Raw genomic sequence first — 14,390 nt, 5'->3', positions numbered from 1 at the left:
AAGGCAGGGGACCACCAAGAAGAACAGATGGAGGGAAACAACGAGGCAGCCTTGGAACCCTTGGAGGGGTGATACATTTCTAATCTTTGTCACTCTCCCTGTTCCCCCACACACCTAATTTTCTATTTTTCTTTCTTTCTTTTCTCTTTCTTTCTCTTTGCCTCTTTTACTATTAAATAAAATATATCAATTTTTTTATATCAACATCTAAGCTTGTTTGGTTTGAATCACGTTTTTTGGGTATATTCAAATCTTCCAGGGTTCAATCCATTTTATTCAAGGAGAGTTTATAAAGTTCTCTTCACTCCTCTGTAATTAAGCCAGATCACAAGAGCACCTGTCCACGTAGTTACACATAGGAAGGAGCAGGTGATAAAATAACTCTCAAACTGGCAGCTTTCCCCACTAACACAGAACTCCAGAATAGTGGAAAAGGCCTCCCTTTTGACATATTTCATCCCATGTTATTATTTGGTAATATGCATCAGATAACAGAAGAATCAGATCTTTTGTTACCTTCTTCCTCTTGCAGTTTGTCTTTTTCCACAGAAAGCAGATCCTTTGGCACTTCCTTGTCTGAGCACTGGGTTTTCCTCTTCTTCTTAGGCTGCAGTATGGAGGAGATATAGAGCAGCAAGATAAAACAAGTATTTGTTATGTTTCATCCAGAAGAAAAAAAGAGTCAAGGCAATAGTTGTGAAATGGAGACAACCCATGATACTCAGAGTGAGTAGAAGGTTGCTAGAGTCTTTCAAGTGTGTGCAAAAGTCTTCCTGAGCAGATTTTATTGCAAATTCCAAACCAATAAATGCTATTGCTTCGGACCTACAAATCTTAATTTATCTGCTAGATTAGAAAGTTCACATTTTAATTCAGGTACCTGCTCTGTAGTGAGATTTGCATTCATTGTTCCTAAGTTCTAATGTTCTTCCTCTTAAGGAGGAAAGTCTGAAATATTTACCCCCTTTAAAATCAGGAATGCAATAATCAAGAGTTAGGACCCTGACAATGCTTAACAAAAAAACCCCAACCCCACCTTCCCCCCCTACACTTCAAACCATGGAACAGATTATTTTTAATGAAGGTATATGCAGTTTGCACTAATCTGAAAGGGCACAGGATTAGCTGAGGCCATTGGCATACAGCTTGATGAAATTGTAGCACTAACCCTAAACCATAAATTTTAAATGTTCTAGTTTAAACAGTGGCTCTTGACTTTTCCAAGGTGGGAAACCCCTGCCAGAAAAGGTAGTTCCATTCCCAGGCTCAGGGGCTGCTCCTCACTTAGAGTCACAAAATCACAGAATGGTTTGGAAGGAACCTTAAAGACCATCCAGTTCCAACCCCTCTGCCACCTTCCACTAGCCAAGGCTGCTCAGAGCCCCATCCAGCCTGGCCTAGAACATTTCAGGGATGGGGCAGGCAGCTTCTCTGGGCAACTTGGAACTTGCTGTAAAGCCTTGGAAGCTCTTTAAAGCATTAGCCGCTTCTTCCCTACCAGTACAAGTGCTCAATGCCCAAGGTAAAACCCTTATACAGACCCAAGGAAATGTCCCTGTCAGAGCAGGAATGGAAATACCAGAGATTCCAGCATTCACTTCTGGGCTTGGATGATGAGACCATCCCCCTTGTGGTGGCAGTGACAAACACTACAGTGTGGCTGTGCCAGAAAATTACATGGTCTTATATTCCTGCATCATCTCTTAAGTGCAGCAAACCAAGGAAGAACAAACTATCTTAAAAAAAGGAACATTCTTAAAACAACTGTCTCTTAAAAGATAATATGTAAACTCTAAAACTCTTGCTGGTACCTTGAGGAGCTTTTTCTCTCTGATGTTGACTGATGTGATAAGATGGCCATTCACTGGAACCTAGGAAGTGGACAATAACAAAACGCATTATAGTACATATACATGCATGAGTGTGTATGTGTAAATATATATAAAAATATATTTATTTCAATACTTTTCTATAATACATTTAATAGTCTGAAAGATACAGCTAAGTAACTCCCTGTACAAATCTGGGCTAGAATTTGTGGCCTTGTTCCAACTGGAGTAATTTATTCCAAATTAATTAGTGTATGCTAAGCCTTTATGAATGTAAATCCAGAAACTCCACAAAGATTTATTCCAAAGCAGACATATTTGTGGTTTATCATAAGATTTGTCTAGGATCAAAGTTGTTTTTCAAATAGGGTAAGCCTGTCTTAAAGAAACAGCATAGACATGAGAGGGCTTATTTTAATATTCTTATTTTTAATTCTTGTTTACCAGTTGGGGTGGGCCTTATGTTCCCTCTCAAGTCTATCTGACCAACTAAAAGAATAGATTTTATCCTACCTAGATCCAGTAAAGTAAACAAGAAATGTTTAAGGACTTTTCAAATTATAGTCTAACTAATGTCTCAGCTGTCTCAGAATTCCCTGGGAATTGCCAGCCACCAGCTACAGGGATGGGAGGGTGTAAATCTGCAGCTGAGACAGCAAGGGCCACTGCACACAATGCAGAGCCAGCAGCATCCAAGACAAGGCTGAAGCTCCCTCCACAGGTGCTTCTGTGTCTCCTGGCACAGAGCAGCTCCTTGCTGGATGTATGGCACTTCTTTGACTTATGCAGGTTGCTCTCCCTGTGCAATGCAGCTGCTGCTCAGCCCTGCCCAGGCTTCCTTCAGCCCATCAGACCTGTTGCGCTGCCCAGCCAAACCTACATCTCCCAGAAGGGAGCCTGACTCAGGCAGTCACCCAAATCCCTGATCCATCCTCTGCCTCCTCCACCTGGGGCAAGGGGGTCCGTGGCAGGTGAGGGCAGCCCTGCCTGGATCCAAATCCTGTTGAATTCAGGTGCCCAGTCCCCTTGGGGAAGGGAAGGCAGCTGATGCTTCCTCCTGTCTCCTCCCTCTCCCCACTCTCACAGGTCATCTCTGTCCCTGAGATGGGGCCATGACTGTTAGCAGCAGATAAAATCCTGTGGGTGACTGCCCGTGTCTCTCCCCAGCAGACCCTGTGGGGCTGTGTCACAGCCATCTTTTGTGAAAATCCTTTTCTTTAGGATTTTTTCCCTTCTGAGAAGCTGAGGCCTCAGAAACAAAATGTAAACAATGGTTATCTGCTGCTGTGGAATGCATCAAGTGGATTTTTGATTGGGCCATCTTGAATGTTTACAATTAATGGCCAACCACAGACCAGATAGCTTGGACTCTCTGTCCAGGCCACAGATCTTTGTTATTCATTGTTTTCTATTCTTAGCTTAGCTAGCCTTCTGAGGAAACCTTTCTTTCTATTCTTTTTAGTATAGTTATAATGTAATATAGATATATCATAAAATAAAAAATCAAGCCTTCTGAATGTGGAGTCAACATTCCTGTCTCTTCCCTCATCCAAGAACCCCTGTGAACACTGTCCCAGGGCTGCAATCCTTCAGACTCTTAATAGTCATCTCTTTGATATTTTGAGGATTTTAGAGCCATTTTTCACAAGTCTCAGAAAGGTCTGGTTTAAAGTGCATGACAGGCACCTGTATGCTGGCAAATGCTTCATCCCTGGAGGTGTTTGCTTGGAATTCCAGACCAGCTACAAGCCCATGGTGGACACAGACCCAGCAGGCTGGTGTTCATCCCAAGTTCCACAATGATGAGGAAAGGAAGCCCCAAAATTGTGGAATTTGCACACAAACAATACTGATTTGGGGTCTTTCAGTAAAACATCACAGCAGCAGGAGGCAAAACCCTGCCTGTTATATCAGTAATTCCACCAGCTTCACATTACAAGCTTAAGCCAAAATCTCCTCCATCTCCCTTGGCTGTCAAACGCAAACAATAGAATTGTTTACAATTATGATATTCTGAACATTAGTAAAATAATTACTTCTCTGTTAAAACCCAGCAACATTTGTCAGTAGCTAGCAAGGCTGTCTTGTTTTTTCCCATGGGCACTCTCTTCTAAGCCTCTCAGGTTCATTTACTAGAGGCACTCCATAAATCCCACCACAAAGCAAATAATTTTCCATCTCCTGCTCTGCTCAAGGGAAAAATCCCACTCTACTGGCAGCAGGGAGGGAAGCAGCTTCTCACATAAAATGTGGGATATAAAATACAAAACCAGGGGCATTTTGGTGAAAATTTGAACCACGTAGATATGGAAAATCTTGAGTTTATATTATTCTTTCTTTCTCAGCATATGTTTCTGTCCAATTAAATATGTGAAAATACAGATGGATCTTGTCTCAGAAGACAACAATTCCTATGCAATATAGAATCTTGGGGGAATGACATATAATTATACGACAGCACTTCAGGAAAACTGAATTTTATCAGATGAATGTAAGAAGAGATGACTGGGGGAAGTCAAACAACATGTAAGTGAAATATTCCTTCCTGGTGTCATCAAACCCTGGTGATTTTCCTGTTTTTCCCATAATGAAATCTTCACTGTTTTCTAAACGCTTTGCAAATGGACCTCCCAAGTGAAGGCACTTTGAGCAAGACTGCCACCATGGGCACAGAAATAGCAACACCAGCTTAGGAGGCAAGGAGGAGGATGCTTTACTGCCATCTTTCAGAAACACACAGATGAGAGGATAAGAGACACCCCACCTCCTGTTAGCCTCTCTTTATATCAAGATGCTTCTGCAAGCATGAGGGACTGCAGGCAGAGACAAGGAAATGTCAGGATTAAGGACATGAAAGTGCCTTCATCCCCCAGGCTGGCGTGAGTGAGCACAGCCCGAGGCTGTACAGGGCCCTCACACAGGCAGGCAGAATCCAGAAGGAAAATGCTGAGTGCAATAACAGATCAGGGAAGATGCAAACGATATTGGCTCTGACAGACTTGTCTCAGCTGGGGCAGGATCACGTTCCTGGACCTTCTCTCTGTATAAATGACAGCAAGCAAGGAGCTGGAAAATTGCAGCACTTTGTTTTAGTGCTTTGCCAACCTGACTGCCGCGTACCTTTACCAGACGAGCACAACTTTTGCTACTGAAATGATATTTCACCTGCTAGACAAACATCCCCCTGTCTCTCCATCACTGACTAGGAGGTTAAATATATACTGTTGACAGTCATTTACTATGTCCCAGGGGTCTTCATGACTGAGTGGCTATTCAGCCCTAAGTGCCCACCTGGGACTCCTCAACCTTGTTGCATCCTTCCTAACAAGCAGCTGAGTGCAAAAAAATGCCAAACCTGACCACTGACTGATGCTCAGCAAATGTCCCACCACTGTGGTGATGCTTTTTTCTAACCTGAAATATCTCTTGCTTCTCTGCCATCCTTCAGTAATGCCAGCAACTCCCTTTCTTTCATCACCAAGAATTTTTACTGAGTTCTATTTCCTTTCAGTGGAAATGTATTATGTTAGCCTGACCTTTTGTATTAAATCCTGCCCTTATCCAACCCTTTTTCAGGCAGTAAGCTGGCTGTGTGGCTGAGGAACCCCACCCTACCCTATTCTTTCCTTTTGAAGCCCTTAGGGTAGGGGATTAGTCATGCCTCTTTATCGTGCCATTTGGCCACTATGAAAAGGAAAAAGGAATTTTCATTATTTTATTTCATTTAACCTAATGCAATCATTAAAGAGAAATTAATATTGTCAGGAGAATTTTTTTTCTTAATGAAAAATGAAGTTTTGTATGGGGAAAACGCATCTAAATCCACCTCATTAAATTACTATATTAAGTCTTAAGTACAATTCCAAATACATCAAATATATGCAGAGAAACAGAATCAGGACTTTTAGTGGAATCAGACTTAGCATATTAATTTCTACTCACATTCTATGGAACAATAGAAAGATTATTTTTAGTTCATGGCCATTTGGTTCGTGACCCAGTGGAACAGGATTTCCCCCCCCACCCCCTGCCTTTTTTTCCCTTTTTTAGTGTAACTTAAGGTTATATTTCTGATGATTGTTCTGAAATTAGCAATTTCTGATTCTCTTGAGCTAGTGTTTAATTTATTTCATGCTTTTAATATAGTTCTAAATAAAGTCACAAAGGAAGGAGGCAAAGTGATACATCTCCAAGTGCTAAAAAATGCTGGGTTTAGTATATAAGCCTTATATTCAAAGCCATAAAGCTGTACACCTAGAAACTTAACCTTTATGCATTTTAATAGTTTTGCTAGACTAGTCATTTTTATAAAACCCAACACTTTTGTGTCTATCAGATCAGGCTGCCTGCTTTCACATCTCAGTGCCACCAACTGGTTAGAGGAGTAATTAAAAATTGTGTGAATATCAGCTTCAGGTTCACTAACTGCCCTTTGTCCCTCTTGGGAAAGGTGCTTAAAATTGCCTTCCTGAGGAAGGCATGGAAAGGTTTGCCCAGTAGAGGGATACTAGGACAAAATAAACTCAGCCTATGAAACCCAAAGGGAGCTATTATATGCTTCACACACTGGAAATCAGGAAATTCATTTAAGAACATGAATAAAGATTCAGAAAATTGTTCTCAGCTACCACTTTCAGAAAACTCAAATTAAGTGGGTTGGACACTGGAAATGAAAGGAAGCAAAACTACCCCATTCTGGCAGGGGGTCTGTGAACACAAAACCATTTCCAGATTTAAGAAGTACTTCAATTAAATTGTTTCATAGTGCTCAATTCCAGTGAAAAAAACTGGAGTTTTTTCACTTTGTTACAACACATGAAAAATGTCATGGATGTAGGCCAAAAGGCAATATTGGTATGACAAAAGTAACACCAACACGCATTAAATTAAAATGTTAAGGGAGGGAGTGGGAGAAAAGAACAAAAAGGACTTTCTAAGCAGGGAAATAAATAATCTCCCTTAAACATGCTCTGTTACAACTGAACAAAGTATGACTGCACTTTTCAGCTTTCTCAGTAGATCTTCAACAAGCTGAAAAGTGAGCAGGAAGTCTTCACCCCTCTCAGCATCCTCTGGAAGAACTGGTCCTTGCTCCCTACACTCCATGCTCTGAGTCAGATTACTCACAGCACCACTTGCAGTTCACTGCTGGCTCTCTGCAGGTGGGTTCTTGTCCCCTGTGCACAGAAACAGGGGCTGGGCCACAGGGAGAGGAAACCCAAGTGCTGCTGCTGCTGCAGCCAGACACGGCTTGCATTTCTCCATCCACGGACAGTGAGCCATTGGTGAGACAAACGTGCTGGGAAACAAAGCAGGGCTGGCTTTCATTAACTCTGACTCATAAATGGAAGCAGACATCCTGGCCAGCCTGGCTTTGCCACATGGTCTTGTCCTGATGATGGACTTTGCTCTGGGAGACCAATTCCCTAAACCAATGGGAACCAGGTGAATGGGAAAAGACAAGCCTGCATTTGTCAGAGGAGAAAGGATGGGGTTTAGGCAGAGGCCACCAGAGAAACAGGAAAGTAGCAGCTTCAAAGAGAATCACTCATTCCGTTCTAACAGCTAGAGAAAGGATAACAAAATGGCAGTTTCTGCTCAGGTAAAAATGGAAAGCCAAAAAAAATGTTGGGTTTGTTAGCAAAGGAAACTGAGTGGCTCTCCATGCATGGCAGAAGGACATAAAGGATCTTCTTTGGGACGTGACTGCTCACAACACTACAAAGACATGTCTGCAAAGAGGAGTGAAAAGAGAGCAGAATCCTGGTTTTTGATCAATACTGTAAGTACTAATAATTTTATTGTTAATAGCTGTTATTGATATATGGTAACACAAAGTTTTCCCTGGCAAAATCACTTCAAATCACAGACAAACGTGTTCCCAGTAGGAAAAAAGAGTCTGTTGGAAAGGAAAATTACATGGGAAACACATGCAATGAACAGACAGAACTAAATAGAACTACACACTAGGAATATGTGAAATTTTCCCTTTCCCTTAAGGCACCTAATGTAGAAAAGAAAGGGGCAGTTCTCCCATCAAATGGATATTCCAAGAACCTTGTGGAAAAGGATCTGGGCCATCAGCACAGAAAACCCATTCATTCCCAGGGACGGAGTTGCCCATAGGAACTCCTTGAGCACAAACACAGGTTGATAACAAGAAGTGGGAGCCAGGACTGCATATGTATGTAGCCATTCACATCCAAAAGCAGCTGCACAAGAAAATTTAGGGAAACATCCTTAAGGTGATGCTGCCTGCATTACATGTCCCCCAGCTGGCCAGCCTTCCCTGGACACACGAGAAGCCACACAGCAGCCAAAACCACAATCACACATGACACATACCTGCCTCAGTTCAGCTGCCCTCGTCATTGGGGAAAAAACATATCTGGGGAAAGAGTTTCTGTAGCATGAGTAGATTAAAACTACTGTTGTGAGGAGGGATGAAGAAATCAGTTTCCTGGCATCTTCTATTCTGATTAATTAGAGCACCATCTCAACAAGGGATAAAGGTTCCATTTTAGGGAGGCAATTACCAAACTCCAACACCTTCCAGGATACTTCAAAAATCAATGCTCATCCAAGACAGCTGTAGAAAAATAATTGTGCAAGTGTGTTGCATTGGCATGAAAAATACTGTGTAACCTGAAAGGGTAAAAGAAAACCTCTATTTTCTGTTTATGAAACTCTGGAGCTGAAGGGATGGATATGAAGTTCTGGTACTGTTAAGCAATCCTGCAAGATGGAAAAAGTATCTCCAGTTTATAAAGACACTTCAGAAAAGCAGAAAGCTTTCTTTTGGAATGTATCAGATGGTACATATTTTTAGAAGCTTTTTAAGGAAGATGATGTCACTGCATTTGTAAAAAATGTTCTTCTTTACAACTGATCAATTTTCAGAACAGCCCAAAAACTTTGAATAAACACAAACCACCCAACTCAATAACTGCCATTCAGATCAGCTGGCTTCCAGCATGTCTCATTAGCAATTTCCCAAAATTAAGGAAAAGGCAATTCTGAAAAAGACTAAACACACTCAGCATAATTTCTAGATGTTTTTTTTTTGTGTGTGTATGGCTGTGTGACAACAGCCAGAATGTAACTTTTTCTTCTATGCATAATGAGATCGCATTCAAAATGTGCTTGTGATTGTGTGGAGGCCATGTATCCATTGGAACCAAGTGGTGGGTGAGAGGCTGGACATGACACAGCCATGTGCTCTCACAGCCCAGAAAGCCAAGTGTGTCCTGGGCAGCACCCAAAGCACCAGGGGATGGGGTTCTGCCCCTCTGCTCTGCTCTGCTCTGCTCTGCTCTGCTCTGCTGAGACCCCACCTGCAGTGCTGCATCCAGCCCTGGGGCCCCAGCACAGGGAGGACATGGACCTGTTGGAGTGAGTCCAGAGGAGGCCATCAAATCGATCAGAGGGATGGAGAGCCTCTGCTATGAGGAAAGTCTGAGAGAACTGGGATTGTTCAGCTTGCAAAAGAGACAACTTCAGGGTGACTATCCTGGTTCTGGACAGGACAGGGTTAATTTTTTGCAGAAGCTGTCAGGTGGTGTGACCAGGACTCGGCAGCCCTTTCTATCCCACCTTACAGTCATTACCAGGGGTGCCAGAGGAAGGGACTCTCTTTTGGAGAGAAGGGGCTCCTTCCAGTCTGGTATTGTCTATTGTCAAGGGGTTTCTGTGTAAATAATTTCTTTTCTTGTAGCCTCTGTCATTAGTATTACTCCTGTTCCTGTTTGTTTTCTTATCTCGTTGCTGTTTCCAGTAAATTGATCTTATCTCAGTTTATGATCTTTACCTTTTGTGCCGCCAAGTCTCAAGTCCATCCCACTGCAGGTGGGAGGGGAAAAGCAGCAGAGCAGGAAGGAGGAGCATGTGGTTTTAAGGAATCTTGGTGGGCACACTAAATTGGGGACTACCATTCCTAAACCACGACAGTGATCCAACTGAGGCCTTCCTCTACCTGAAGGGAACTTCAAGGGAACATAGAGCAAAACTATTTACAAGAGCACAAGAGGACAAGGGGGAATGAGTTCAAATGGGAAGAGAAGAGCTTTGGATTAGATATTAGGAAGAAGTTCTTCACCATGAGTGTGGTGAGGCACTGGAACAGGTTGCCCAGGGAAGTAAGTGGTGGGTGCCCCATCCTTGCAGGTATTCAAGGACAGACTGGACGGAGCTCTGAGCAACCTGGTCTAGTGAAAGGTGTTCCTACCCATGGCAAGGGAGTTAAAACCAGATGATCTTCAAAGTCCCCTTCCAACCCAAACCATTCCATGATTCTATGAAAGTTTGTTCAACACACTGATCTCACAAGAGCTGTTGAAGCCACCCAGTCTGGGTCTAACAGGGCACCATGGCTCCTGGACACTTGCTATGGGGAGCAGGGACACACAAAGGGATGAAGATCAGTCCTACACCATCCTGCAGCCAAGTAAGAGCAGATTTCATGGGAAGGCAACCTGACAGCCCACCCCTGGGGCAGCAACTGGGAATCACTGGCAAACATACATTCCCAAACTGAAAAAATAATTAACCACCTAGGTTCTTTTAATTAAGATCCTGACTTATCCACCACTCCAGGAAATGCAGATGTTTGGCCGCTGGGATGTATCAACACACCTGAGCACTGGAGGCAATTTGTTTCTTGTTTTTTTCATATCTCAGCAGGCAGCAGAGAGGGGGTCCCATCCTGCACACCCCATCTTATCACATTGGCCATGTGTATGAATGGGAGACTTTGTTATTAATGACACCTCTGCTGCTGCTTTGGTGGAGATTTTCATATGAAAATTTCAGCATATCAAAGGTGTTTGGCTGTTCTGGCATCCTCCCATCAGCTAAGCGCCAAAGCAGTGCAGCGTTTTACACTTAAGTAAGGAGATACAGTTTTTGCCTCAAGGATATGATGTTCCAAAGGCAGAGAGAACCTGATGGGAAATGACAAGGAGCAGTGGAGAAGGCACGATGGGGAAAAGAAAACAAAAGAGACAAACAAAGAAAGGAAAGGGCACGGTACTGTCATGGGAGGACAAGCCTTCATTTTTCTTTTCAGTATGCAAGATATTTTCTCTGGGTTATCTATCTTTAGGATCTTTTAAGCTATTTTTCTTGATCATCCTCTTCTCATCCTCTACCTCCTCAGGACCATGTTTTCCATGCTCTCCACAATAATCAGTGGGTCTCATACAGAAGATGATGCTACTGTGTAAATGCAACTGCTAGAGCCCAGTCCCTAAAGAGTAGGGATTGCTCAGCGCTGGAAAAGGTGAGATTAATGGCAGAAACTGCACGTGACTGTAAACAAATTTATCCCTTCAGTTTATCCCTGCTCCTCTTTGGTTTCTGTTACTTAGGCCTGTGAGATGCAGCATCTCTGACTAGAAGGTATCTATTCAAATCAATGCCTTCAGCTTGAACTAATGACCCTGCCACCATCACAGCACCTGGACTGTCTCTGACACATTTCTGTTCATGAAGAACAAAACCACTTATTTTATAGCACACGTTTAAAAAACCCCTGCAAATTCATTTTGCTTGTCTTTTTCCGAACTGAGACTTAGGAGATATTAGTAACAGATTAAACAATAAAGTGGGTGTCTCCCTTCCTGTCCCACACTGCCTCCAGTATTGGTGGCTCTGGAAAATTTTCATTCGTTCTGCAGGCAACTCAAGTTATCTAGTATTGATCATTATAAAAATATGATAAAAATTGTTACTGAAATCCTTCTTCACCCCTTGACACTGGCAGCTCTGTTCAGAGTGCTTTTGGATTTAATTGTTCTTTGCTAATTCAGGGGTACTTGTGCTGCCAGGTCAAGATTCTGCTCTGACTGATGAAAGAAAAAATGCCCTAAAATTGAGTAGTTATTTAAAATATAACTATAATACAACTAAAAGCTAAAGCTTCCATGACAAAATAATAAACCCTTGAAAACTAGCGTTACAATGGAAAGCCTGACACATTTCTGTTCCTGAGGAACAAACCCACTTATTTTATAGCACACTTAGAAAAAATCCTGCAAATACATTTTGTTTGTGTTGCTCATTAATGAGACCTAGGAGACAACAGTAACAGATTAAAATGTTAAAAAAGCTCGATGCAATAATTTTAAGTACATACTTATGTTTGGTAAATTATTCTGAGACTTTTACTTTCCATATTGCAGTGCCTCAGTGAAATTGTTCTTTGTAATTTACACTGAGATTTTCTGCTACATACAGCTTACAGTGTGTCAAAGCAACAGTCATGCCAATGTCATACAGAAACTTCAACACTGCATCAAATCAAACTCACAGCAGGTATTCAACAGGGTAGCCGTGGTCATCAGCTCACAGCCAGGTATTCATGTGGTAACAAGAGAGCTTTGATTTGGAGTAAATACACATAATTAGCACATTGTATTAACACCGTAGTATGGATACTATTCTTGTATATTCCTTCTTAACATGATGGACATTAACTGGAGTTTTCTCAATTCCCTGCAAAGAAAATCAATCTCAAATGGAGTTGTGCTGTCAGACAGAACGGCGGATGAAAGGCCGGTGCCAGCACCCCCAGCCAGGTGCTCGGGCAACCTGCTGCCTTGTACTGTCATCTTGATGGCACCACAGGGTTCAGGGGAACGCTGAGCCCCTCATCCCTAAATCCCACCGAGAGGTTCGGGACGGTGAGTCCTGGGCGGGACGGGACGGGATGGGACGAAACAGGGTGAGATGGGATGGCAGCAGCCCGGCGGGGCCGGACGCAGAGGGTGCAGGACTGTTCTGTGCCCTGAAAAGGTGCCGGGGAGGGAAGAGGGAAGGATGCTCGTCCCGTCCCGGGGAGCGGGCCAGGCGCGACCCCGCACTAACCTTACCTGCGCCGTGCGCCTTTGTTCCTCCGGCTGCCGCGCCGGCAGCGCCCCGGCCGCCCGGCCGCCGGCCCCCGCGGGGCCATCCCCCTCCTCCTCCTCCTCCTCCTCTTCCTCCTCCTCCTGCGCCTCCCCGGCGGCGCGGCGGCGGGGGGGTCCCGGCACGGCCCCCCGGTCCCGCAGCCCCCGCAGGACGAGCAGCGCGGCCGCGGCGGCCGCCAGCACCAGCGCCGGCCAGAGCAGCGCCAGCAGCCGCCCCGGCAGCTCCCCCGCGCCCAGCGCCATCCGCGCCGCCGGCCCCAGCATGGCCGCGCCGCCCCCGCCGGGGATGTTCCGCTCGCTCCGCTCCCAAAGTTGGTGCCGGAGCCGCGCTCGCCGCCGCCGCCCCGAGCGGCACCAGCGCGGCTGCGGAGCGGGCGGGGAACCGGCCGGGCGGTGCGGGGGGGCCCGGGGGGCGCGGACACGTCGGTGCTTACGGGAGCCTCGCGGCGAAGGGCGGGGGCGCCGTGCGGGGGGCGGGAGTGGGACCCCGGGCGCGGCCGATCCCTGCTGCGGGGCAGGAAGGGGTTAATGCACGGATTGGGTCTCCCCTGTGCAAGGATGAGAGTGGTACGCGATGAAAGGTGAAGGCGATTCGATTGGAAGCAGCAGCGCTGGTTTGAGAGCAGATGTTTGGCCGGGGATTGGGGTATGCGGGGATGCTCACAAGTGATGCTTTTCTGCAAAATTCCCCGGTCTAGACGGAACAGTGTTTGGGGATGTACTTGTGTTGTCAGGCAGCGCTACAAACATGTCGTTATCGAGCACCATCGCTGTGGTGATGACAGGCGCTGCCATGTAACGCAGCGCGAGATGCGCTCTCATCTCGGGCTCATCTCCCAGAAGCAGCATCTCACCGCCGCCAGCCGAGCGGAGCGGAGCGCCTCCAACCACAGACCCCTTTGTCGTGCTCGATGGAAAATTTCTACAGCCACCTGATGAATAAGTGCAGATGATGCTCTCTGAAAGTCTTTTTTCAAAGTCACCGAGTTTCTTTTAAAGAGGAAAGCTGAGTTTTGCCGTGGTCAGTCTAGGGGGACAACCCCCGAGCAATTAATAAACGTTGAATAGCAGTGAAGGGAAGGAGTGAGCTCCTCGTTGTGTCTTGCACCTAGCACAAATACAGTGGGACTTACCAGGGGCCATAACTACCAAAAAAAACCTCAACCCCAACCCTCCCCCCACAAAAAATCCCCACAAACTTATTTAACTAAAACAGCATAAAAAGTCATGTTTGTAGTAAACCCAGCCCAGAGAAAAGGCTGGTAAGGGAATGGCTTTAATCTGTCATTGTTTATTTCACACCCAGCAGGGACTGCTCTCTCTTGAGCGTGGATCCAAGTGCTGGAGCTCAAACTGAAACCCACTGAAAAGATAGCAATAGGGAAGGCTCATTATCCATCCTTCCATTGGATCACCAACTCTTCAGGGATTAAAGATTTCTTATTCCCACGTCCCAGGCTGAATTACAGTTAATCCTAAAGAAGTCTAGGTTTTGAAAGCACAATAAGGTGTTTATAGCACTCTAGAAATTTCCGGATGAAATACAGGAGACTTGTGAATAAAATGGTATGTTGAATGGCCTTATGGGGAGAAGAAGGTTTTGGGAGGGAGAAATGCTTAATATACAGGAGGGAGCTGTGAGGGTATGGTGGTGCTT

At 44.8% G+C, this 14,390-nt stretch overlaps 1 protein-coding gene across 1 annotated transcript in view; it reads right to left on the bottom strand.

The window, feature by feature from the left end:
* LOC128938701 (protein LYRIC-like) overlaps nucleotides 1-13,555 on the bottom strand; it is a 31,643-nt gene extending 18,088 nt beyond the window's left edge. Inside the window, exons 1-5 of the mRNA XM_054279045.1 lie at nucleotides 13,478-13,555; nucleotides 12,857-13,240; nucleotides 12,698-12,781; nucleotides 1,812-1,871; nucleotides 517-607 (exon numbers count right to left, since the gene is read on the bottom strand). Coding sequence (XP_054135020.1) covers nucleotides 517-607; nucleotides 1,812-1,871; nucleotides 12,698-12,781; nucleotides 12,857-13,240; nucleotides 13,478-13,555 — 697 coding nt within the window. The remainder of the gene's footprint in view (nucleotides 1-516; nucleotides 608-1,811; nucleotides 1,872-12,697; nucleotides 12,782-12,856; nucleotides 13,241-13,477) is intronic.
* Between the last annotated feature and the right edge of the window lie 835 nt (nucleotides 13,556-14,390).

Source organism: Melozone crissalis, unplaced genomic scaffold (genome assembly GCF_028551555.1).
Source record: "Melozone crissalis strain CALT ecotype California unplaced genomic scaffold, PUWL_Pcris_2 ptg000027l_1, whole genome shotgun sequence".
Taxonomy (NCBI): domain Eukaryota; kingdom Metazoa; phylum Chordata; class Aves; order Passeriformes; family Passerellidae; genus Melozone; species Melozone crissalis.
Note: the sequence above shows the minus strand (reverse complement) of the source record. Positions and strands in the feature narration are given on the sequence as shown.